This window comes from Phacochoerus africanus, chromosome 4 (assembly GCF_016906955.1).
Source record: "Phacochoerus africanus isolate WHEZ1 chromosome 4, ROS_Pafr_v1, whole genome shotgun sequence".
NCBI classification, from domain to species: Eukaryota; Metazoa; Chordata; class Mammalia; order Artiodactyla; family Suidae; genus Phacochoerus; species Phacochoerus africanus.
The window spans coordinates 48,343,385-48,369,790 of NC_062547.1; the positions used below are offsets into that span (position 1 = coordinate 48,343,385).

At 45.3% G+C, this 26,406-nt stretch overlaps 1 protein-coding gene across 2 annotated transcripts in view; it reads right to left on the reverse strand.

The window, feature by feature from the left end:
• The window catches only part of PARVA (parvin alpha), a 186,623-nt gene that overhangs the window by 63,865 nt on the left and 96,352 nt on the right, over positions 1-26,406 (reverse strand). For both annotated transcript variants that reach the window (XM_047776269.1, XM_047776270.1), the window contains exons 2-4: positions 6,068-6,157; positions 5,917-5,987; positions 2,541-2,643 (exon numbers count right to left, since the gene is read on the reverse strand). In XM_047776269.1, the coding sequence (XP_047632225.1) occupies positions 2,541-2,643; positions 5,917-5,987; positions 6,068-6,157 (264 nt within the window). The remainder of the gene's footprint in view (positions 1-2,540; positions 2,644-5,916; positions 5,988-6,067; positions 6,158-26,406) is intronic.

The window sequence follows — 26,406 nt, forward strand, 5'->3', positions numbered from 1 at the left end:
AGAGATGACCGGACAAATAAATACAACATGATTCCTGCCCTGGAGAAGCCCACGTGCACTTACATAAACAGCTACAAACATGGAACGTCCTATGATAATAAAGGCATGTACGTTATATATGTGTGTATCTATATGACAAAGGCATATGTATTATATCTATATGTGTATTATCTATGTGACAAAGGCATGCGCATGATGTATATGTGCATATCTATGTGACAAAGGCATGTGTGTAATGTATATGTGTGAGTCTATATGACAAAAGCATGCATCTTATGTATACATGTATATGACAAAAGCATGCATGTCATGCATATGTGATTCTATATGACAAAAGCATGCATGTTATATATACATGTGTATGTGACAAAGGCATGTATGTTATGTATACACGTGTATCTATATGATAAGGGAATATATGTCATGTATACACATGTATCTATATGACAAGGGCACATGTGTTAGTTATACCTGTGTGTATCTCTATGACAAGGGCACATGTGTTAGTTATATCTGTGTGTGTCTATATGACAAGGGCACATGTGTTAGTTATATCTGTGTGTGTCTATATGACAAGGGCACATGTGTTAGGTATACTATGTATTACTATATCTGCAAGAACACAGAAGAACGCATGACTGTCTTCCAGATGCAACTGTGCTGTGAAGAGTATGCGAGGGAGGCACGTTCAGTTGATTCTGGATTGGAAGGATGTGCAGTGATGGCTACGTCAGTGGATGAAGGAGGAAGGAAGGCCCCAGAGGAAGAAGGAATAGCCAGGCAAAGTAGAGGTGTGAGTACACACTGTGTACATAACAGTGTGGCTGTGGGCTTCATAAACATAATAAAATCACCAACAATGAAGTGATGAAAGACATGCCTAGGCACTCTATGTGTCAGGCACTATTCTGAGTGCTTCGCATGACCTGAACCGTGTGAGTGGCTAGGGGTGAGGCTGACAAGACGGCTGGGGGTCGGGTGATAAAAGATTTTGAATGTCATGCTGGTGGGACTGGACTTTGTCCCGCAGGTACTGGGGAGCGAGTACCAGCAAGATTAGACTTGTGATTAAAAAAGGTTTCTCCGATAGCTGTGTGGGAGATGGGAGGAGGGGGTGAAATGGGAGGCAAAGAGGTGAGTTCAGAAGTTGTTTCAGGAGTTCCTGTCATGGCACAGTGGAAACGAATATGACTAGGAAACATGAGGTTGTGGATTCGATCCCTGACCTCGCTCAGTGGGTTAAGGATCCAGCGTTGCCGTGAGCTGTGGTGTAGATTGCAGATGCGGCTTGGATCTGGCGTTGCTGTGGCTGTGGGGTAGGCCGGCAGCAACAGCTTGGATTAGACCCCTAGCCTGGGAACCTCCATATGCCATGGGTGTGGCTCTAAAGAAAGACAAAAGACCAAAAAAAAAAAAAGTTGTTTCAACAGTTCAGACAGGTGAAAACGTCAGGGAAGATGGATGCAGGAGAGCATCCTGAGTGAGAAACAGGCCTTGGAGACCCCACATCCCTGGGGGGCACAGAGGAGGGGAAGGGGTTCTCTGTGCTCAGAGGGGAAGGAACATCCCTGAGAAAATGGATGGGCTCAGTGCCTGGTGGGCAGCTAAGAAGGAGCATCTAGACCATGGGCCGGAGGTTAGGAGGAGAACGAGTGGGGAACTGTGAGGGGAAGTCCACACCCTCACTTAAGATGAACCTGTCCTTTCAACGCTACGGTCACCCTGATGTCTCCCTTCCCTCCCCCAGGGCCTTACACTTCCACACGAACATCTGTGACCTGATGCAGGGATACACACCACACCCTTCCAGAGGCAAGACATCTAGACACATGCAGGGACCAAACATCACAGAGGCACACACCCCCAAATACTTGCACCAACCTAGAGATGGATACACAGAGGGACACACACACACACATGCACACAAGTCCACAGATCATACAGGCACACACACCTGTATACACACATAGACACACACACACACACACACAGGTCCATAGATCATATAGGTACACACACATGCACAAACTCACACACACAGGTCCATAGATCCTACAGGTATACACACCTGCATAAACACACACACACACACAGGTCCATAGATCATACAGGTATACATTCCTAAACACACACACAGGTCCATGGATCACAGAGGTACATGTACACGCACGTGCATGTACACACACACACACAGGTCCACAGGTGACAGAGGTCGACAGACACATACATGCACTTCCACCCACATGTAAATAGACCTACAGAGGCCACAGGTGCACAGTTTTCTAGAGAGGGTGAGGCATGTTTTCCAGTGCACAGTGGAGTCTTCATGCTGATGACCCTTGACTGCTAGGGGCAGCAGCCCCACCTGGTCACAGAGACCCCTCTGTGATTCATTCATGTAAAACATTCCAAGGACATCTAACTGGTCTGTCACCCCATATTCTACCCACTCCTAGTCCATTCCAGCAAATTGCTGTGAACTGAGAACAACTCTGAACTAGATTAAAGACTTCTACTAAGACATTCAACTCGCCTCTTACCAAAAAGCTTCTGCAGGACTTGGCCGTCGTATAAATCTTCAGCCAGGTCTTTCACGATGATTCTTTCTCCAACCAAAACATCGTTAATCCAGTCAATTAATACCTACAAAGGGAGAGAGGGAGTAAGGCAAGAGTCATGGGGTATATTATAGACCAGCTTTCTCATCCTGGACAATGGAAATTTAAATGAACTTCAGATTTTGAAAGGAGCAGAGCTATCCACACGACCCAGTAAGTGGACAAGTAGCTGCAAGTGTGAGTCCCAGTGGCCATGTTAACTTTCAGGTATAAGCTTTCTAGTGCCAGTGGCACCAGTGTTCCTGCTAGTATCTTCTGACCCTGCCCCATTCCTTACCCTAACGGCCAGCAATGTTCTGTACCCAGCAAGGGTATGGACTTTGGAGCTCTGCAAACTGGGGCTGAAATCCCTACTTTACTTACTGATTTGTGTCTCTGTCATCTATGGACCTCTGTGTGTGTGTGTGTGTGTGTGTGTGTGTGTGTGTGTGTATGCACCTCTGTCATCTATGGACCTCTGCAAGTGTGAGTGTGTGCACCTGTGTCATCAATGGACCTATGTGCATGTGTGTACCTCTGTCATCTTTGGGCCTCTATGAATGTGTGATTGTGTGTGCGCACGTGCACCTTTGTCATCTATGACCTGTGTGTATATGCGTGCAAGCATCTCTGTCATCTATGGACCTCAAATGTGTGTGTGTGTGTGTGTGCGTGTGTGTGTGCATGTGCACTTCTGTCATCTATGGACCTCTGTGAGTGCGTGTGTGTGTGCGCACCTTTGTCATCTACGGACCTGTGTGTGTGCACGCACCTCTGTCATGTATGGGCCACGGTGTGTGTGTGCATATGCGTGCATACCTCTGTCATCTACGGGCCTCTGTGGTACCTCTGTGACCTACAAATCTAAGCAAGCTAATTATCTTCTCTGAGCCTCTGATTCCTCACTTCAGTAATTGAGGCTGAAGATCTCTTCCCCTAACTCTAGGTGATAGAAAAGAATCACATACGGCAAGGATCTATCGCTCAATAAAGGCAAATTTTATTAATAAACAAAGCACTCTTCCCATTATGATGTCTGGCCAGGTGGTTACTGTTACCCCTGTGTTCAGGGGGAAAGTCAAATACAGAAGTAAACATATTTGCCCAAGGTCACAGAGCTAACTGGGGGTGGAGACAGGAATTGAACCCTTGACAATCTCATGTTCTAAAGCACTTGTTCCCCTTCCTGCACCAGGCTCCGTCTCAGTGGGGCTGTGCCATCTCCTCTCTCTGTATTGTAGCCTCTGTCACTCCCTCTGTGTACCAGGCACCCAGCAGAGGTGTTCCAGGTGACATCTCACTCGGTTGATCCACCCAACACTCCGAGAGGCAGGGAGCACCAGTTTTGTTTTTCAGGTTAAGAAACTGAAGCTTGCACATGGCCATTGCCTTTTTAATTTAATCTCCTTTTTTTGGTTTGTTTATGAAGATATTATTTACAAACAATAAAATTCACAAATTTTAAGTACACAGTTGACAAGATTTGGTCATCCTATATTGTGTAACCACCAGCACAATCAAGATAAGAGAACAGTTCCTTCACCCTAAGAAGCTTTCTTCGGTCCCTTTGTGTTCAATCCCCTCCTGGGTCACGGGCCTCAGGCAACCACTCCAGTTTTGCCCTTTTGACCATTTCACCTACATGGAACATCACCTTTTGTGTTTGACTTCTTTGACTTGGCATAAGTAGATTGCCTTTATAACTCAGGTGGGAGCAGGGCTGGGTTTTGATAGCTGTGTAGAGTCTGGGGTCTTCAAAGCACTTTATTCCACTGTCCCAAGGCAGGAACTTCCCTCCCCTCCTCCCCTCCCTTGCCCCTCACCCCCTCCCTCCATCATCCATCCGTTCATCCATCCATCCATCCATCCTTCCATCATCATCCCCACCCCCGCCCCCAGCATTTATTAACACATGCTATATGTCACACTCTGTGCTGGAACCTGGGGGTACAATTATTAAAAAAAAAAAAAAAAAAAAAAGACCGTCTTTAACCCCAAGCGGCTTACCATTTAGTGAATGACACAGAGAAATATATGAGTAGTTGTAATGTCATGGGGTGACTACAATGATGATTAAATACATGAACGACAGCAGCACACAGAGGGCTTAGTGAGCAACAGCCCTGAGTTTAGAGAGGGCTTCCTGGAGGATGTGACCTGGCTGTGGCTTCAGGTGAAGAGCAGAAAGAGCACCTGGGTGGAGGGATGGAGTGACCAAAGCCACAGTGGAGGGGATGCCGGAAGCAGGCACAGCGTGCAGGTGATTTACAAGGAGGGAGCCACCACCAGCAGGTCTGCTTCTGTGGTGCCAGGCAGGGATTATATGAGGTTGAAGAGGCAGCTAGAACATGGATACCCCAAAACCACCCCAGGAGTGTGGGCCTTAACCTGCAGCTCATAGCAAACTACACACAGGTTTTGAACAGGAAAAAGATATGCTCAGATTTGCATTTTGAAAGAATCCCTCTGGCCTCCAGTGCCTTTTTGTCCTGTCTTAAGTTCAGCTTGGAGACGGTGAAGAAGAAAAACACACAGGTCAAAGAATCAGAGGGTGAAATGAACATTTTTTGAAGGTGACTGTTTGTCAGCCACTGTGCCAAGTACATCATTTACAGTATTTCATTTTGTTTCACTCATTTCTGTTCGAATCCCATCTCTACTCGGCTGGGACCATAAACAAACCACATGGCTGTTCTGAGACTCAGTTTCCTCATCTGTAAAATGGGGACGATATTGACTCCTACTTCACAGGGTGTTTTTGAGGGTCCTTGAGCAAAGCGGTGAAAGGACGATGTGAGCCAAAAGATCCTGGCACTTGTAAGCTTATTTGTACTAACTTCTCCAGTGCTTATGTCTTTTTTTTTTTTTTTTTTTTGCTTTTTTAGGGTGGGAACTGTGGCCTATGGAGGTTTCCAGACTAGGGGTCCAATCGGAGCTGTAGTTGCTGGCCTGCACCAGAGCCACAGCAATGCAGGATCCAAGCCATGTCTGCAACCTACACCACAGCTCACAGCAACGCAGGATCCTTAACCCATTGAGCGAGGCCAGGGACTGAACCCACGTCCTCATGGTTGCTAGTCAGGTTCATTAACCACTGAGTCACGACAAGAACTCCTCCAGTGCTTATGATCCACATCATTCACGGGGTGTTTGTTGCGTCCCACTTGTGGTAACCTTAAGATGTCCACCTACTGGACCAGGAGCTGCCTGTGGGCAGGGACCGCTGTACCCTTCTATTCTCTCTGCAGTGGCATATGCATGGTGCTGCACAGGGTGGGTGGTCTACAGACATCGGAAGTCCCTTCTCACTTCCTCTTACCTTCATCAGTTCTTGGAGTTTGGGGTCGCTGCGTGAGTTGGGGTCCACCATGGTTCGCACTTCATTCTCCTCTTGAAAAAGAAAAGGCAGTCAGTGGAGTGGTGCCACACGAAGGCCTTAGGGTAACCCAGAGAACAAGAGAGACCATTACCCAGCATCGTGTCCTCAGGGTCAAGCTCGAAGGGGATGGGGCTGAGGGGCAGGTTGATGGCGTTCATGCCCTCCTCCTGAAGCTCTGACACTGCAAGAAGGAAGCACAGGGTCACACTGCAGCCCACAGACAACAGCCACATTCCACATGGAGGCAGACAGAGAAATACAACCCCCGAGGGTCACCTACAGCTGTTTCTCAGCCTGCAACTGGTTCCCGCTCTCCTTGCTCTAAGGATCAAACTGTCCCCTTCATGTCACTCACTTTCCTGGAGAAATCGAGCACAGAAATCTGTCGCCTCTCAGAAACGATCTCAGAATAAACAGAAGCGAGGAGGGCACTGATGCCTTTCTTAAATCTTGGCCTCTGCCTCCTTCCTGTCACTCCTTTAAAGGCCTGTCATCTAGTGCTCGGTGGGCACGTGGCAATTCTTTGTTGACTGGGTGAACGAGGTCCCTGAATTGAGGCCACATTTGTGTTGTAGAACTTTGCTAGTCTCGGTTCAATCCTCCTCTGGCTTCTCTCTTGATTGGGCTTCCCTGAGTATTTTTCTGCTTATCCCTCCTCCTCCCCCATTCACCCCATCCCAGCTGCTGCCTGAGAATCTGCCAGTCCAGCCTCTTGCTGAGCTCTGGTCCTGTCCCTTCAACTCCAAGGCGTCGCAGGCCCTGGGGCTGGGACCCCCTCTTTCCAGACCCATTTTCTCAGCTGAACACAAAGAGCTGGACAGGATCATCAGCAAGTTCATTTACAGTTTCCAAATCTTAAAAATCTATGATTCCACTGTGCGCAAGAAAAAGAACAAGAGATAATGACCACTGAAGGCTTCTAGCCTGCTCCTTCTATACACTGACCCCCGACATGAAGCCCCAGGAAAAAAATCAAAAAATCAAAAAATCAAAAAAATCAAAATTCCTAACACAAAACCAGCTGTGTGATGGCCCCTTGCTGAGCACTGACCTTGGGTCATTACCTCCTCTAAAAGCAGTGGTTCAAATCCCCTCACCCCTACTCACTTCCAGTTTGGATGATTACTTTGCACCAGTTAAGCACAGAATGTCCATTTTCTCTGAAGGTATTTCATAACCAAAAGGTTCTTTAAGAGCTGGTATGGCAGCTGCCATCAACCTTTATAAAAGCAATGTCCTATCTCTCCATTTTATTTTTTTATTGACTCTGGCCTCACCCATTGCCAGCATATACTTGCAAGACATCTTAGGCAAAAGGCAGCCGCTTACAAAGAGTTCTTTCATATTAGCAAACTCACTGATGGTTGCAGTTGGATAGGGAACAAGATTGCGTAACAAAGGGAGTGAAACCCACTCTACCCGAAAGAGACACAACTCGCATTATGAAGCCGGTATTTAGTCTTGTTGCCGTGGGCCCTTGCCACTCATGTAGGGTATCAGCCAGTCACCATCTTGAATCTCCAAATTCACAGACACCCACCTCTCAATAGAATTCTGCCCCTCCCCCCAAACCAAAAAATACAAGCATCCCCTTCAAGGTTCAAATGATTCTGTAAGTAGACGACTGCCTTTGCTTTCCAGTGAAGTACAACTACTGCCTTAGAATTTTACAATTTCTTCTAGCACTCCTCCCACAGCTAGCAGTTTGCTTTCTTCTCCAGGCTCTTTCTCACAAAGAAGCAAGACTTCTGCTCATTAACAAATACTGCTATGCAAATGATGGACAGTGGAAATAAAGTCACGTTTCAGTGTGGGTGTGAGACTGGGTTTATTGGCCAGTGAAGAAACTAGTCCCTGCCCAGAATCTTCTCCATCTACACTGACCACGCCACTCCCACCCCTACCAAGTCTGCCCGTCCAATACAGGAGCCATTAACCACATGAGGCTATTGGAATTTAAAAGAATTAAGAATTCCAGGAGTTCCCGTGGTGGCTCAGTGGTTAATGACTCCGACTAGGAACCATAAGGTTGTGGGTTCGATCCCTGGCCTTGCTCAGTGGGTTAAGGATCTGGCATTGCTGTGAGCTGTGGTGTAGGTCGCAGACTCAGCTCAGATCCCGCGTTGCTGTGGCTCTGGTGTAGGCCGGTGGCTATAGCTCCAATTCGACCCCTAGCCTGGGAAACTCCATATGCTGTGGGAGCGGCCCAGGAAATGGCAAAAAGACAAAAAAAAAAAAGAATTAAGAATTCCATTTCTTAGTTGCACCCGTCACATTGCAAGTGCTCAGGGGCCCACATGGGGCAACAAGTGATATTACACTGGATAGTGCAGATGTAAATTTCCACCATTGCAGGAAGTTTGATTGGAGGGGGGTGTCGGAGGTGATGCCACTTATCCAAATGCTGATGATGTTCATGTTCAGCTCTCCAGCCCAGGACTGACCCTGACCTTCAGGCTCATTCAATGTCTCCTCTTAGGTCTACTAGTGGGAATCTCAAACTTACACCTAAAACACAGCTTGTGACTTTCAGTACCCTTCTCCCAACCATAGCAACACTAAATCAAGACCTGTTCACCCCCTATTCTTATTCACCACTTACACAATGGTTCAAGCCAAAATCTGAGGAATTACCCATCAAATCTTTGCCCTTGCCATTTATACTGGCAAGTTTTGTGGGCTCTGCCTCCAAAGGAGAACCCCTTTCCAACCACGTCTCACCATCTCTACCACCTGATTCAGGCCACTGTTATCTTTCACTTAAATAACAGGAACCACCTTCTAACTGGTCCTATCTTTCACTTAAATAACAGCAACCACCTTCTAACTGGTCCACCGCTTTCTGATGCATTTTCCCCATTGTGATATATTTCCCAGAGCACAATCAGGAAGATCTATAACGAAGTAAATAGGATCATACATTCTCTGGCTTTCTCTGGCTTTAAGCTTTCCTGTGGCTGCCCATTATATTCCAAATAAAACCCCAACCACTTACTAAGACCTACAAGACCCTCTGACTAGCACCCTGGCTGCCTCCTGCTCATGTTTTATTTTCTTCATAGCACTCATTATAACCTGAAATAATTATGATTTCTATGTTTGCTATCTATCCCCCTTCAATAGAATGTAAGCTATGAGAAACTGGGCATTCTTTCTCTTTTGTTCACTATTATAGCGTCAAAGAGAAGCCAACCATCTAGATTCAAAGTCAGGCTCTACCACTTACTAGGTATATGACCTTGGGTAAGTTCATCAACCTCTTATGCCTCAGTTTCCCTATCTGCAAAATGGGGTGATAATAAAATTGCCCACCTCTCAGGGTTGTTGAGAAGATTAACAAATGAGTTAATATAATATAAAGCACTTAGAAGAGTGCCTTGGTACCTAGTAAGAGCTATGTAACTACATACTATTATTACTTAAAATGGTAAGCACTCAAGAACCACTTATATGAATAAATGAAAAGGCTGTTAAGACCACCCTTCCACTGCACAGATTATAAATCGAAGCATAATTTACCAAAGCTGTGTATAGGACACAAAAAAGGGTTTCAGCCTGTCCTTTGTATAGGACACAAAATTATATTTTGGCCTGACCCTCTATGTGCATGTGAGTGCCTAACTATGCACACTTCTTTTCCTTTTTTTTTTTTTTTTTTTTTTTGCTTTTGAGGGCCACACTCATAACATATGGAAGTTCCCAGGCTGGGGGTCAAATTGAAGTTGCAGCTGCCGGCCCTTGCCACAGCCACAGCAACAAAGGATGCAAGCCTCATCTGCAACCTACACCACAGCTCATGGCAATGCCAGATCCTTAACCTGCTGAGCGAGGCCAGGGATCGAACCTTCATCCTCATGGATCCTAGTAGGGTTCATTAACTGCTGAGTCATGAAGGGAACTCCAAGTATGCACATTTCTAGGGCAGCATTTCCAGTTTACATTTTGTAAGGAGAAAAGAACTGCCTCTGTCCCAAGGCTGTTGTACAGCCAGAGCCAATTTGTGAATATAGAGATATCAACACCTCTAATGTGTGCGACGAGAAATGCAGTATTTGCAGCCAAGACTCATAAAGGTGGGTCTGAACAGGATCGCTTTTTCTGGGTAGATTATTGTTGAAAATGTTTTCAGATGAAAAAATCCCCCGTCAGAAACACTCCCCTCTGCCCTGCCTCTTTAATTCACTCACAGAGACAAAACAAACCCAAGAAGAAAGGCTGAGATATGTTTGCAGTTGGAAATGTTGTTTGTTTTTTTTTTTTTCAGGAAATGATTTGCTACAGGAACATCATTCCCATCCCATTAACTGCTGACTTGGAGCCAACTGTTTGTAAAAGTGAATATGCAAACTGCCCAGTTCAGGCCTGGCCCCCGCCCCATGGGGCTGCATTAGTGGCCTCATTCCCAAAACAGCCTGCATGCTTTGGAGGTTTCATTTCTATTAAACCAAAGCAGGAGCTGACGGAAGCCCCTCACCATCCCTGTGCTCTGCAAGAGAAAGAGCTGCAATTGAATTTTCTCGGCACAGAATATGAATATGATGTTTATCCCCTGAACCTCCTCTCACAATCTAAAACTAGGTCTGAATGTGCAGCCCTTGGTGTCTCGCAGCGCCATTAGTCATAACTTAATAAACAGATTAAATGCCCAGCTGAAGGTCGGGCCTGGGAGCGCAGGCGATTGGCGATTGCCCGCAACTCTTGACTGCACCCACCATAAGAAAGGGGCTTGGCTTTTCTGGGAAATGCAGTTGGACTCTGGGTCCAGCTGCACAGCAGGAAACAGGATGAGCTTTGGAGTCTGAAAGAGCTGGATTTGAATCCTACTTCTATTTTTATCAGCCTTGGGACCCTCTGTTAGTGACTTAACCTCCCTGAAATTCAATATAAGACAATTCTCTATAAAACAAGGGTGTAGGTGACACTATTGTTTTCCTCTCCAATACTGACTTTATTTATCTTTACTCTGCTGAAGGAACCCTCATTTTGGTCCAGTATACACCCCTCCTATGCCTGTTGGTGAGATTTTGATTGGTTTAAGGTAATCGTGATAATCTTAATTCCTTTAGCAGAAATTGGCTCAAGCGTTGTCATGTAATCCAATTCTGGTCAAAGAGCAGAGGAAATTCCTAGAAGCTTCTAGAAAAGTTCTCCATTTTAAAGAGAGGCCCAAGGGAGGGAAGGTATCTTTCTCTTTATAACCATTATTACAGCGGGATGTTATGCCTAGATATGATGCAACCATTTTAGAGCCATGAGGTAAGTTAACCCTAAGAAGAAGATACAATGCCAAATTTGGCAGGAAAGAAAGATTCAAAGAAGGGAGTTCTTTTTGATACTGCTAAGCCACTATCCTTAGAGCCATCCAAGCTTTGTGCGTCTTGTTAAAAGTGATATAAGTTCTTTTATTTTTTAAGCCAGTTGAGTTGATATTTTTTGGGGCTTGGAGCCTGAACTCCCAAACTAGTACATGGGACACCAGGATTATAAAGTTGATGGATGAGGGAGCTCCCATCGTGACTCAGCAGCAACAAACCCGACCAGTATCCATGAGGACACAGGTTCAATCCCTAGACTCGCTGCTCCGTGGGTTAAAAGATCCGGTGATGCTGTGAGGTATGGGGTAAGTCACAGAAGCATCTTGGATCTCACATCGTTGTGGCTGTGGTGTAGGCCGGTGGCTATAGCTCCAATTCAACCCCACTAGCCTGGGAATTTCCATATGCCACGGGTGTGGCCCTGGAAAAAAAAAAAAGATGGATGGATGAATACAGTAAGTCTGCAATGAATAATAATTTTCCTGTCTTTTTTTCCCCCCCCATGAGAAACAGAAGAGCTGCTGGCATCTCTTACACTCCAGAATACATACACAGGGGCTCAAAAAACACCAGGGAGAAAACAAGTATGATGAGAAGAATGGAGAGAGGTTTCTAAGAGCACAAAAGTGTCCATTTATGCCAGGCCAGTAATTTCATTCATTCAACCAAGAAACATTACTGGGCACGTCCTCTGAAGCAGAGCCTGTGTCAGCATTGGGTTTGAGGATCTGATGTGAATCTGCCTCAATCTGTTCTCAGGTCATGGGAGGGCAGGCACATAAAAATACAGTGGGAAGTACACTGCACTCAGGGGTGAGAGACATGTAACCAGAGGGCTGTGGGAGTTTAGGGAGAAAAAAGTTAACTTTGGATGGGTGAGACTGGGAAGGATTCCCAGAAAGGGGACATTTGAGTTGGACTTCGAAAAACTTACATTTTCATCCAATACAGGTGCCCCACAAAAAGCACACCTTGTATATAAGCAGTAAAATGTGGACAATCAGGGCAGGTGTTGAGGGAGTGGTAATAATGTCTGAGCACCGGGAATATTAGGGTGTACACAGGAGAAGTGGGAGGAGGAACAAGGCGCAAATTCACCTGTTCCCCAGCATGCCCTGGACCATACTCCCTGTATCTACAGATGAAAAAACCCCAACAGGATGCAAAAGGAAGGCAAGGGAATACGGAGGATATTTTTTTCTTCTTCAGTGCACCTGGCCCCAGTGAGATACTTAAGTTGCTCTAGATCCTTATCAGGACTCCAATGATGAAATTCTGGTCCTCTCAAAAGCTACTAGAGCTCCTTTAATTTCTAAATGGCTTATGGAACCCCCTTCCCACCCACCCCCAATAAGTTCTTGCAGCTAGAGACAACTACATTGTCTGGTCAGCAAATCCCCACAACTTTTCTCTATGTGAAAAATTGCCCTGAAAGAACATCTACCAAAAAGCTATAGATAATACCCTTAAGGGTGAGAAAATGGATGCTTTTTTGCCTTAAGACTGGGAACAAGGCAAGGATGTCTCATCTCACCATACCTCTTCAAAAACCCTAGCTAGTACAATAACCCAGGAGAAGGAAATAAAAGGTACACAAATTAGGAAGGAAGAAATAAAACCATCTTTGTAGATAACATGGTTGACTCTATAGAAAAATCCATTAAGAACTGACCAAAGCAAAATGAAACAGAACACCCAAACTCTTAGAACAAACCAGCAATTAAAGCAAGGCAGCAGGATAGAAGGTTAATATACAAAAGTCTGCTGTTTCCCTATACCCCAGCAATAAAAGATTAAAATTAGACATCAAGAAATACAATATCCTCTACAGTAGCACCCCAAAAGGTAATACTAAGATATAAATCTGACAGAATGTGTAGAGGGTCAATACACAGAAAATTACAAAACTCTGATGAAAGAAATTAAAGAAGATCTAGATAAATGGGGAGATATTCAATGACCGTGGGTTGCAAGACATAGTATTAAGACGTCAATTCTTTCCTACTTCACCTATAGATTCATGGCAATCCCAGTCAAAATCACAGCAAGCTATTTTGTGGATACTGACAAAATGATTCTAAAGTTTACACAGAAAGGCAAAGACCAGAGTAACCAACAATGTTTTTTTTGGGGGTGGGGGGTTGCTACTTTAGGGCCCCACCCATGGCATATGGAGGTTCCCAGACTAGGGATTGAATCAGAGCCATAGCTGCCAGCCTACATCACAGCCACAGCAATGCGGGACCCCAGCCGTGTCTGTGACCTATACCACAGCTCACGGCAACACTGGGTCCTTAACCCACTGCGTGAGGCCAGGGATCGAACCTGTATCCTCATGGATCCTAGTTGGGTTCGCTAACCACTGAGCCACGAAGGGAACTCCACCAACAATGCTGAAGAAGAACAAAGTTCAAAGACTGACACTACCAGATGTCAAGACTTAGCCTAAAAGTACAGCAATCAAGATAGCATAATACTAGCACAGTACAGACACAAAGACCAATAGAACAGAACAGAAAACCCAGAAAAAAAACCCATACAAAAGTGGTCAACTGATTTTTGACAAAGGAGCAAAGGCAAGTCTTCACAGAAAGGATAGTTTTACCAACAAATAGCACTAGAACAATTGGGTGTCCATTTGCAAAAAAGTAATCTAGATGCAGACCAGGCACTTTTCATTTTCTTAACAATATTTTTCAGAGTAGAAGTTTTAATGAACTCCAACTTATCAATTTTTCTTTCATGGATTGTCCTTTTGGTGTTGTATGTAAACTCATTGCCAAACCCCTAAAATCACATAGGGTTTTTTTTTTTTTCCTAGAAATTTTATATATTATGCTTTACACTTAGGTACGTGATCATTTTGGGTTAAATTGTGTGCAAAGGTCATTACGAACAAGGAAAGTCTGAGAAGATGTAACAGCCAAGAGGAATCTAAGAAGATGTGATGGCTAAATGTGATATGGTTACCCTGCATAGGGTCTTGGAACAGAAAAAAGACATTGGGTAAAAACGGAAGAAATCTGAATAAACTATGGACTTTAGTTAATAATAATATATCAGCACTGGTTCAGGAATTATAACAAAGTACCACACTAGTGTAAGTTGTTAATCAAAGGGGAAACTGGCTATATGCATATGGAACCTCTTTGTACTATCGCTGCATTTTTTCCTGTAAATCTAAGTTTACTACATAAATAGTCTATGTAAAAAAAAAATCAACACAAATTTGCTATTATTCCAACCAAATATAGTGTTCACTGGGGGGAAATCCATGATTTTAAGAGACACACTTTTTTTCCCTTCACCAAGGAGACAGTGGTAATTTATCTAACTTTGCTGAGCCCTATAGAAGCATCTGTATAGGAGGCAAAGCACAAAGACCATTTCGAAGCCCTATAGGGCAAGCTATGTTCATCCCTAAGTAAAAATTCATTTCCAAGAAGCAACTGTATGGTTTTTTGGTTTGTTTTCAGGACCAAGATGAGAAGACAGAGCCTCCTCATAACTTAAGGATGCCGGGCAAGGTCATTTCTGCTTTCCCAAGGAGCCTGTCCCACTAGGATAACCATCACTGAATGAACAGTGGTGTCTTTAAGGCTTTCTCTGGAACTCCTTTGGAAGTGGTATCTATCTCTCCATTTTTTCCTATTGGGGCCTTTATAACATGGGCTTTTGTATTTGCTTTTTATTGTTACACTAATTAATTACCACATACTTGGTGGCTTGAGACAACACAGATGTATTCTCATGCTGCTGTAGGTTAGAAGGCCAACATAAATCTCACTGGGCTAAAAATCAAGGCATTGGCAGCGCGTGTTCCTTTCTGGAGACTCCAAGGGAGAATCCATTTTCTTGCCTTTTCCAGCTTCTAGAGGCCACCTGCATTCCTTGGCTTGTGGCCCCTTCCTCTATCTTCAAAGCCAGCAATGTGGGGGAGGGGGGGGTGGAATTAAATCCTTTTCATGTCGTATTACTTTGACTTCTTCTGCCTTCCTCTTCCACTTTTAAGTACCCTATGGTTACAATGGATAATCCAGGACAATCTCCCAATTTTAGAGTTGGCTGATGAGCAGCCAAAATTTCACTTGCAATCTTAATTTCCCTTTGCCATATAAAGTAACATAGTCATAGATTTCAGGAATGGAGATATAGACAATTTAGGGGGCTGTTATTCTGCCTATAACAGTTGCCTTGGTTAGGGAGGACAGGCTCTGTTCTCAATACTCACCCTTACCTCCAACATGTGGGTTTACTTTTCTTCTCTGTGAGATTGTCAAAAGGAAATGCAAAATCTCACCCCCCTCCATCCCAGCCCTTAAACCAGAGGAATTTTACTACTTTTAACTAAAAGCGTACTTATTTCAGCAGCCATAATATAAGGCATCAGGTAGACATGGGAGCCAGCTCGTAGTGGCCCCAGCAGGCTGTCAGGTCTCCCCACACTCCTCTCTACTTGACATAGCTGTTTAGTCACCAAGGTCTGACATCTGGGCCTTGGAGCACAGCCAGAAAAGGGGACTTAGAGGCTGGTGTTGTGATGGGAGCTGACAGGGGATCTATAGTCCCGAGTCTTAAGGTTTCCACCGGTGTCTTTTTTTGGTCAGTTTTATGGTCTCTGCAGAATTGGAAGGCTGCCAAACAAATGGCCCCTGGACTTTAATTCACTGTTCAGTCAAGCATGTGATTCAGCTGCCCTCCAATCGAAAGTAAGCACGGAGGGAAAGCGATGTACCACTGACTAGCTCTGGGCAGTCAAAACCATCTGAACTGAATGCCCAAGTAAGCCATGGGCATTTTAAACACTGCACAGGCATAAACGGTCCATCATCAAATACATCACTGTTCTTTGTCCTTTGCTACACCATGCTCCTTTATCTCTTTAGAACGTGACCAGAACCACTGTCTTGCTTTTGAAGTTCTGTTCCGACTTAAGAAGGTGATGTGGATGTGCCATCCTGGGAGTTTATAATGGAAAACGCCAAACCATTGCGCATACGTGTGCATCTCTGTGCACCCTGAGCACTGAAACAGCCTTGGGGAGACCACAGACATGGATCTGGTACACTGGCTAATTACATGTGAAGTGTGGGTACAAAGAGTGACCCAGAACAGCCAGGGTGGAACTGGCACTGCTTATCACTTGCATTCATAAGCATGTATGGGCATCTCTGGTGCCAGGGGCTGGGCCAGGAGCTGTGAATACAATGATAAACGAGCACTTCCCTTCTGGAAGTCACTAGATCCCCAAAGGGCAGCTACCTGTGGTGGCCGTCAGAGACCAGAACAGTGCCAGACAGGCACTAGCACTCACTCGATATATGCTCAGAAGATGCTTTAGTTAGGGGAGGGGAAAGACGTGCACACAAACTGCAATGTAATATGATAAGGTCCTCCATGCAGTTCTGAACCAAGTCCTGGGAGCAGAGCAACCTTCCAAGGTGAAGGGAGCAACAGCAGAGTGCATGGAAGATGCAGAGGCCACAGGAAGGCCAGCCGGGCTCCAAGCACATGGTGTTTGCACCTCACTTACTTTTATCTTTGCTTATCCCCCAGATGAAAAGTCCAGTTTCTTCATTTCATTCTCTGTGGCTCTTTGACCCTCATGTCTATAACCTTCTTATTTTTTCATCCTGAATAAGCTAATCATTTATTTTTGCAGTGCCTCTGCGCTGCTTAGAAAGTGCCACTGGTCAAGAACTAGTCCACTGGAACTCCCAAGTGGGTAGTGGCTGGTGAGTGAACACAGCATCACTGTCTTTTGTTTGGGTCCATTCACTGATGGGCTAATTCTGGATTTGTCTGCAGGTAAGTCAGGGGTTTATCTTAAAGGACCACTGTTTGTGGAAACTCTTGAATGGACAATGATGCCAGTGAAAGAACACACAGTTACGTGGCACTTCCTTTGAACCAGGAAAGTAGAGGTGGCACCTTAAAAAAAAAAAATATATATATATTAACCCAGAGTTCCTGTTGTGGCTCAGCGGAAATGAACCTGACTAGCATCCATGAGGACACAAGTTCAATCCCTGGCCTTACTCGGTAGGTTAAGAATCCAGTGTTGCCATGAGCTGTGGTGTAGGTCTTAGACGCTGCTTGGATCCAGTGTTGCTGTGGCTGTGGTGTAGGCCAGCAGCTACAGCTCTGATTTAACCCCTAGCCTGGGAACCTCCATATGCCACAGCTGCGCCCCTAAAAAAACTACACACACACACACACACACACACACACACACACATACCCATTTAGTCTCCCCAACGATCCAATGAGTAGGTATCATTATTATCCCCATTTTACAGATGAGGATGATAAGGCTCAGAGAGGTTATGTAACTTGAGCAAGGCCACACAGTTAGAAAGTAGAACCAGATTTGATCCCAGGCCAGAGTTCACATCCTTAATGATCTGCTGTTATGTTGTCCCAGATTTATGTAACAGCTTTTTTTTTAATTATGTAAATTCCTAAAACATAATCACTTCTGCATCCTTATATAAATTAAAAGAAGGCTTCCTGGGGAATAAGTTTGTGTACTTATTCCCTACATCCTACAGGTTGTCTGGTCACTCGATGGAGGCTCAGCCTAAAAGAGAAGTGACACCTGAGCAATATTTTTGCTTGTTTTAAATAACAGGTTGACATTTCTGGTTAGAGAAGAAAAACATGCTCATTTAGGAGAACTTTGAAAATATTAAAAAACTAAGAGAAAATAATCCTAGTGCTTAGAGGTAACATGTTATATTTTCTTACAAGCTTTTCTGTGTTTTACACACATACACACAGGAGATGGGATTAAGATGGTGGAATAGAAGGATTGGAGCTCAACTTCTCTCCTAAAAACAACAGAATTCACAACTACAGGCTGAGCAATCTTCAAATGGACCGGAAACCTTAAAAAAGATATCCTACTCCAGAAGACAAATAGGAGGCCACATCAAGAGGTAGGAGGGGCAATTTTGTGATATAAACAACCCCATACCTCCTGGGTGGGAAGCCCCACAGACTGGAAACTAACTGGTTCACAGAGACTCACCTACAGGAGTAAGAGTTCTGAGCCCCACATCAAACTCTCACATGTGGGGATCTGGCACTGGGAGAAAGAGCCCCTGGAGCATCTGGCATTCAAGGCCAGTGGGACTTGTGCGCAGGAGCTCCATGGGACTGGGGGAACAGAGACCCCATTCTTAAAAGGCACACACAGACTTTCACGTGCACTGGGTTCCAGGGCAAAGCAAAGTCTCCATAGGAATCTAGGTCAAACCTGACTGCAGTTCTTGGAGGACATCTTGGGAAAACAGGGGTGAATGTGGCTTGTTGTGAGGGAAGGACACTGGAAGCAAAGCCCTCGGGAATATTCAGTAGTTTGCCTTTCTCTGGAGGTGGCCATTTTGGGAAAATCTGGCCCCACCCATCAGTCAGGGAGCTGAGAAGCCCAGGGCAAACAACAATCCAGGTGGGATCACAGCCCTGCCTCTCAGTAAACAGGCTACCTAAAGATCCCTCAGGCACACAGCTGCCTCTGACCCCATTCAGAGCCTAAGCCCCACCACCAGAGGGATTAGAATCAGCTCCACCTACCAGTGGGCAGGCATCAGTCCCTCCCATCAGGAAGCCTACAGCAAGTCCCCATACTGACTTCAGCCACAAGGGGGGCAGACACCAGAAGTACGAGAGGCTACGACCCTATTATCTGTAAAAAGGTAACCACATCAAAAACCTATAAAAATGAAAAGACAGAGAACTATAACTCAGATGAGGGAGAAAGGAAAAACCCCAGAAAATCAGCTAAGTGATGAGGAGATTCTCAGCCTCCAGGAAAAAGACTTTAGATTGTTGATGCTGAAGATGATGCAAGACATTGGAAATAAATTGGAGGCAAAGATGGATAACTTACAGGAAACAGTGAGAGATACAAGATATAAAACTTAAACAAGAACATATGCAAAATACAATAACTGAAATAAAAAATTCGCTAGAAGCAGCTAACAGCAGAATACAGGAGGCAGAAGAACGAATAAGCGAGGTGAAGGACAGATTAGAAGAAATTATGAATGCAGAACAGAAAAGAGAAAAAAGACTGAAAAGAAATGAAGAGAGTCTCAGAGAACTCTGGGACAATGTGAAACGCACCAACATCTGTATTATAGGGGTGCCAGAAGGAGAAGAGAGAGAGAAGGAGACAGAAAAAATATTCCAAGAGATAATAGCCAAAAACTTCCCTAACGTGGGAAAGGAACCACCCACTCAAATCCAGGAAGCACAACGAGTACCATATAAAATAAACCCAAGGAGGAACACCCCGAGACACATATTAATCAAACTGACCAAAATTAAAGACAAAGAGAAAATCTTGAAAGCAGCTAGGGAAAAGAAACAAAAAACATACAAGGGAACCCCAATAAGGTTATCAGCAGATTTTACAGCAGAAACTCTGCAGGCCAGAAGGGAGTGGCATGATGTACTTGACGTGATGAAAGGAAAAAACCTCCAACCAAGATTACTCTGCCCAGCAAGGCTCTCATTCAGATTTGAAGGAGAAATAAAAACCTTCACATATAAGCAAAAGCTGAGAGAATTCAACAACACTAAAGCAGCCTTACAACAAATACTAAAGGAACTTCTCTAGGCAGAAAAGAAAAGACAGCAACAGGAAACAAAAATACCACGAATGACAAAGCTCACCAGTAAAGGTATATATACAGTGAAGATACGAATTCATCCACGCACAATTATGCCACCAAAATCAGAAATCATGAGAAGAGGTGGGTACAAATGCAGGACACTGGAGATGAACTTGGAATTAAGAGAACAACAACTTAAAACAATCTCATATACATATAGACTCATATCAAAACTTCAGAATAACTACACACACACACACACACACACACACACACACACACACACACACACACACACGGTACATACTGGGTAGTTCTATGGCCTGCCTTTATATCAGATAATCTCATTATATTTCCTCACGCCATCAAAAACATCCCTTTAACTGGCTTTCTCAATCTCTGTTGAGGGTACACATCTTACTTAACCATCCCCTATTGGACATTTGGACATTTAGGTGATTTCCAGCACTGGAGGGAGGCAGCTGGGTCTGGAAGGCTGAGTCATTTGCCAGCTGGGGAGGGGGAGGGGTGCTCAGGCAGCGGGACCCAAAAGTGCAGAAGGTGGGGCCTCTGGGGAACCAGATGACAGCCCTATGTGAGGGTCAGGTCACAGGCCACAGGCTGTCCTCTCTCGCATGGATGGGAAAGCTAAAGTTCAGAAAGTTTAGGAGACTTCCCTGAAAAGTTCCCTAGAAGATGACTCCCCCATTTAGCCATATCCTTTCCCCATTGTCTTAGTCTGGAGTCATTTGAAAGTGGGAAGAAATCCCAGGGAAAGGAGTGAGGGGCAAGGAGAGTGATGCAGAGACATAGGAAGAGCCAGTGAAGGGGGTACATGTTCCAGCCCGTTGACCTCAAACCCAGGTGGGCTGCGGGGCTGCAGACAGTGTCCCCAGGAGACTCTCTCATTACTGAGCTGACCCCAGGTTCTACCTCTCTGCACATCTAGGCCATGCCAGGTGTGACCAAGGAGGCATCAGAAGCTAGAGGAGACAGAAAAGGGGAGGTATCAGGTTAAGGTAGGGACCCTATGTATACTCCAAACCTTCTACTGAGCTGGGCTGAAACAGGAGGTGGCTGGGGGATCGGGGGTGGTGGTGTGCAGTGCAAAAGCCTCTGCTGTGCTCACCCTGCAATTCAGGGGCCAGGATCCACCACCCCCTCCTTCCCTCAGGAGCCAACTCCCAGGAGAAAGGATGCAAGTTAAGAGGATACATTTTCAGCAATGTATCTGGGAGGGGAACATACCCTTGTTCTTCAAGGAAGAAGCAAACCAGACTGAATGGGCTGCAGAATCCCATTCTTCTTACTCTCAATGGCCAGTGCCATTCAAAAGAAACATTTCCTTAGTTCTGACTGTGATGTGCCCATGCTGGAGCTTCTGGTCTGAGCGGGATGCAGCTCAGGTCTGCCCTGAGAGGATGCTGCATACGGCTGCTGGGCAGGCGGCTTCCATCAGAGCATGAGGGCATCCTGAAGAAAGTTCTAGGGGGCAGGGGAAGGGAGGTACTTGCACTGAGCTCCCGCACAGGCTACCTGTGCCAAAGCTTCCCACACACTATTCATCCTCCACACCTGCTTCCGGAGAAGAGATGCCTTTTTCTGGGGATGGAGCTGAAGTTCTGGACCTCATTCATCATCACACCATCATGATCACGGAGTTGGGAAAGCCTATGACTCCCTGGTCTGGTGAAATGGGGTCTGTAAAGGGGCTCATTCCCTTCTTCCCAGTCCTTAAATACTGACTGAGCACCTGCTGTATGCCACGAGCTATTCTAGAAAAGAAGGAACTCTTGCCCTAGAAGCTGGAAGTCACATATACCCAGAATCTCAGTGGTTTGAGGTCTGACACAGGCATGGCTCTGGATGACAAGGGAAACTAGGCTAGGCTCGGGATGTGGAGAGGAACTGGGAGGCAGGGGGATTTCACAGAGAAGGTGGTTCTGGGTCCTTCCGTGGATGGATCTCTGCTCTTTTCTCCATTTCACTCAATGCCATTTGTAATTATCCATCTCCGCATGTATCTGAAGACCCTGGTCTCCTTCATTTTTTTTTCAGAGCTCCAAGGGCCCAAGCCTTGCCCCCTGCTGCACTGCCAGCACCTGCCACAGCATGCATGCATAATGCATATTTTCTGAACAGACAGTACATCCACATGTCCCCCCACCCCGCCTCCCAGGGAAGGTCCCCCTGCCAGCAGAGTCCCACAGCCACGTGAATAGCTCTACCTTCAACATCCGAGCCGGACAGTAATCTTGGGTGGGTCTGAGCTTTAAGAAGAGTAGGCTAAGGAACTGGAGGCAGCAAAGGAGGGAGCAGAGAGGGCCAACGTGGGCTGGCTCTGTGCGCAGGGGTCTGAGACATTTAGGTGGAAGCATTCTGGTTTATCATCGAGGCCTCCTCTGCACTGTGACCAAATCCTGTCCCAGAGCAGATACCTGTGACCATTACCCTGGAAGCGGCAAAATGCTGCTGGTCACCATGCATCACAAGCGCTAACGCAGCTCCCTGTTTTTTTCCTAAACCTACAATCCATGTTGACAGCAATCTGTACAGAGAACCTATTAAAAGAAATTGTAGTAAATCAGAGATGCTTTAACTATCTGTCTGGTGTCCTGATTGCATGCCTGACACTTCCACTGTAGCTTCCTCTTGTACCAATGTCCATTTGATTCAATCCCACGGATAATTATTGAGGCTTGATGATGTGCAAGACGATGCGTTAGAAACCTCATGCCAGTTGCATCTTCCAGGCCCAGAACATAATTTAACTTACAGACAAAAATAAACATGCGCAACAGAAGCAGAGAGTGACAGAGGCCATAACAAACCACAAAGATTATGTCAAAGCAGATAACATTTACCCCTGTGAGCAAGCATGGGATAACTGGGACCACACTCTTGGTTCATTTGTTTAAATATGCCTTCAACAGGAGTTCCCACTGTGGGAACTGTTCCCAGCGGTGAACAAACCCAACTAGTATCCAGGAGGACGCAGGTTTGATCCCTGGCCTCACTCAGTGGGTTAAAGTTCGGGCGTTGCTGTGAACTGTGGTTTAGGTCTCAGACGCAGCTCGGATCCCACGTGGCTGTGGCTATGATGTAGGCTGGAAGCTGTCGCTCTGATTAGACCCCTAGCCTTGGAACCTCCATATGCTGTGGGTGCAGCCCTAAAAAGACAAAAAACACAAAAAAACAAAAAGTGCCCAGCATCTTTCCTGGGCCAGGCACTGTGCTGGGTCTTGGGATCAAAGGGCCAATACGATCCAGCCCCAGAGGGAGCTAAAGCAAGGCAGAAATGGGGGGGGGGGGCACTTCGAAAAGGAGATGCTTCCTTTGCTTCTTAAAGGGGAAGTAGGACTTCAGGTGAAGGGGGAGCAGGATGTGTAAAAGAGCTGGAAGCATGGGACAGGCACATGTTCAGGAAAACTGCTGGCAAGTAATGAGCCTGTGAGGTGTTAGTGGGTTAAGCCAAGAGCCAGAACATACAAAGTGTGGATTTACTCCAGAAGCAATGGGGAATAACTGCATGATAAGGAAAGCAGGGTTTGGTAAGTTTGCAGGAGGGCTAGGGCACAGTTCCTTAGTGGATGCATCCAAGCAGAAGTTCTCCCAGGAGGTACTGCCATGATAAGACTGCCATGATAAAGGCATAGGCTCTGCAGAAAGGTAGATTTTGGATTAATTCCAGCTTTGCCTCTTACTTCACTTTTATTCCCCTCTGAAATAGGAATCATAAGACTTAGATCCCAGGTTTGTAATGAAGTTTCGATGACATAACACACTAGAAATGGCCAGCGTAGTAGGACATCCCTCAGGGAGCCTTCAGGAACTGTTAGCCCACCCTCCACACCTTCCCCCAGGGTGTACCCAGCAATGCCACTGAGCCCTGGGAGAAAGAGGGATGGCTTAGAGGTGATCTCATCCAACAAGAACGGCTTTGGCAAGCCAACAGAGCCTAAGAACAAAGTAGGAGAAGACTATTAAGAAATTACGATCTATCCCCTTGTCGTGGGTTGATAAAGAGAGAAAGGATCATGAAAGAGGGTGTAAAAAGAGGCCCAGAAGATGCAGAAGGACATTTTAGATCAAGTGGCATGGTGAAAGTACCCAGGAAGGTTGGAGAAGGAATATTTTCCAGGTGTTACAGAGCCTGGAAGGTGGCCTGGAGGCACAGAGAAGGCTGGATGGTGATGGCAGTTGGGGATTGTGGTTTTAATGGCTGGCAGTGCTGCTGATAGTGGTGACTGTGCTTTAGATGGATTTTCAGAGGTGGAAAAATATGGAGCTCAACATCCACAGCACCTGGATTTTGGTCTTTAAATTATAATGCCATTTCCCATAAAAACAATCAGGGCTCCTTGGAGAAATGGCCAATTCTAGCTCTGAGGCAGAAAAAAGATGAGCCTGGAACATCAATTGCTAGAAACCAGTAAACTATGCATTTCTACTAGATTAGTGTCATGTCCAAGAGGCTTCTATTGGCCAATGACAGAAAAATTTGAGCATAAATAAAGATAGTAACTGCAATGGGTAAAATGCATCAAAGTATAGTTAAATCCATGAGTTAATAATGATACAAGAAAAACAAAATTCAACATCCTCTCTAGTCACCTCTGGAGGATGTTAGGAAACCCGTTCATTCTGAAAACTATAGATAAAGGGAAAATATGTTTACTCTATCTTTCTAAATCAAACTGTATCTGCACTGATCAAATACTTAATGAGGCAACATTTCTCTTTATAAAGCATTTCATTTAATAAATGATGATAGAATAAATGAATTAGAACATAACCATTCAGAAAACCTTAATGAATTTATGTTTCTAGGCAGTGATCACCAATGGCTCCTGAGAGAGGAGTGACAACCAGATGCAATGCAACTCCCTTCCCTCACCTCCTACGAGACACTCCACCCTCAGGTCTAGATCTACCTCCTAATTTTCTCTTTCTTTCTTTCTTTCTTTCTGGCCACAGCCATAGCATATGGAGGTTCCCAGGCTAGGGATCAAATGGGAGCTGTAGCCACTGGCCTACGCCACAGCCACAGCAATGCCAGATCCAAGACACGTCTTCGACCTACACCACAGCTCACGGCAACGTGAGATCCTTAATCCACTGAGTGAGGTCAGGGATCGAACCTGTGTCCTCATGGATACAAGTTGGGTTCGTTAACCACTGAGCCACAATGGGAACTCCACTACTTCCCAATTTTCAAGAAATGCAGGAGACCAAGAAGCATGTAAACCGACACCATCAAGATAAAACTGGCAAATTCTAGACTATGGGAACTCTATCAGTTTCTCCAGTAAATAGATTCCAAGGAATAAAAGAAATCTGGGATAATATCCTTCAATTGCAATGCATGGGCCTTGCGAAAATACTAAGTAAATAAAACTACATTATGAGACTGACAAGCTGAAGATGTTAAGAAATTATTAAATGTTTATCTACTGGTAATATAATAATTGTGAGTTAAAAAAAAATCCAGGAGTTCCCATTGTGGGTCTCAGGTTAAGAACTAGACATAGTGTCCATGAGGATGCAAGTTCCATCCCCGGCCAATGGTGTTGCCATGAGCTGTGGTGTAGATCATAGACACAGCTCAGACCTGGCATTGCTGTGGCTGTGGCATAGGGAGGCAGCTGCAGCTCCAATTCCATCCCTAGCCTGGGAACCTCCATATGCCACAGATGAGGGCCTAAAAAAGCCAAAAAAAAAAAAGACAACAGCTCAATGATGGATTTCCCCTTGTGGCTCTGCTGTAATGAACCTAACATCCCTGAGAATGCACGTGGGCTCCTTGGCCTCCCTCAGTGGATTAAGGATCCGGTGTTGCCATGAGCTGTGGTGTAGGTCACAGATGTGGCTTCGATCCCACGTTGCTGTGGCTGTGGTGTAGGCCTGCAGCTGCAGCTCCAATTTGACTTCTAGCCTGGGAACTTCCATATGCCGCTGGTGTAGCCCTAAAAAAGAAAAAAAAAATCCTTATCTTTAAGAGCTATGCCTGAAACATATATATTGAAATGATATCTCTGGGATTCAGTTCCAGCAGGGGCTGAGGGTCAAATGGGAGGCATACATGAAACAACACCGGTCATGGATTAATCTTTGCTGAAGTGGTGACGGGTTTACTGGGGGGTGTACTACACTATTCTTTTTACTTTTGTATATGTTAGAAGTTTTCTGTAGTAAGGATTTCTTGTTTTTTTTTTCCCATGGTCCTTAAGAACTAGATTCTGTGTGAGGGAAGCAGAAGGAAACCATAGGCTTGTTTTGTAAAGTGAGGAGGCAGATCAGGGCCAGCAACTAAGAAAGTCAATCTGGAAACAAAAATTGCAACCAATGCCAAGCATAGATTAACATTCTTTTTTTTTTTTTGTCTTTTGTCTTTTGTCTTTTGAGGGCCACACCTGCAGCATACAGAGGTTTCCAGGCTAGGGGTCGAATCGGAGCTACAGCTGCCAGCCTACACCACAGCAACTCAGGATCCAAGG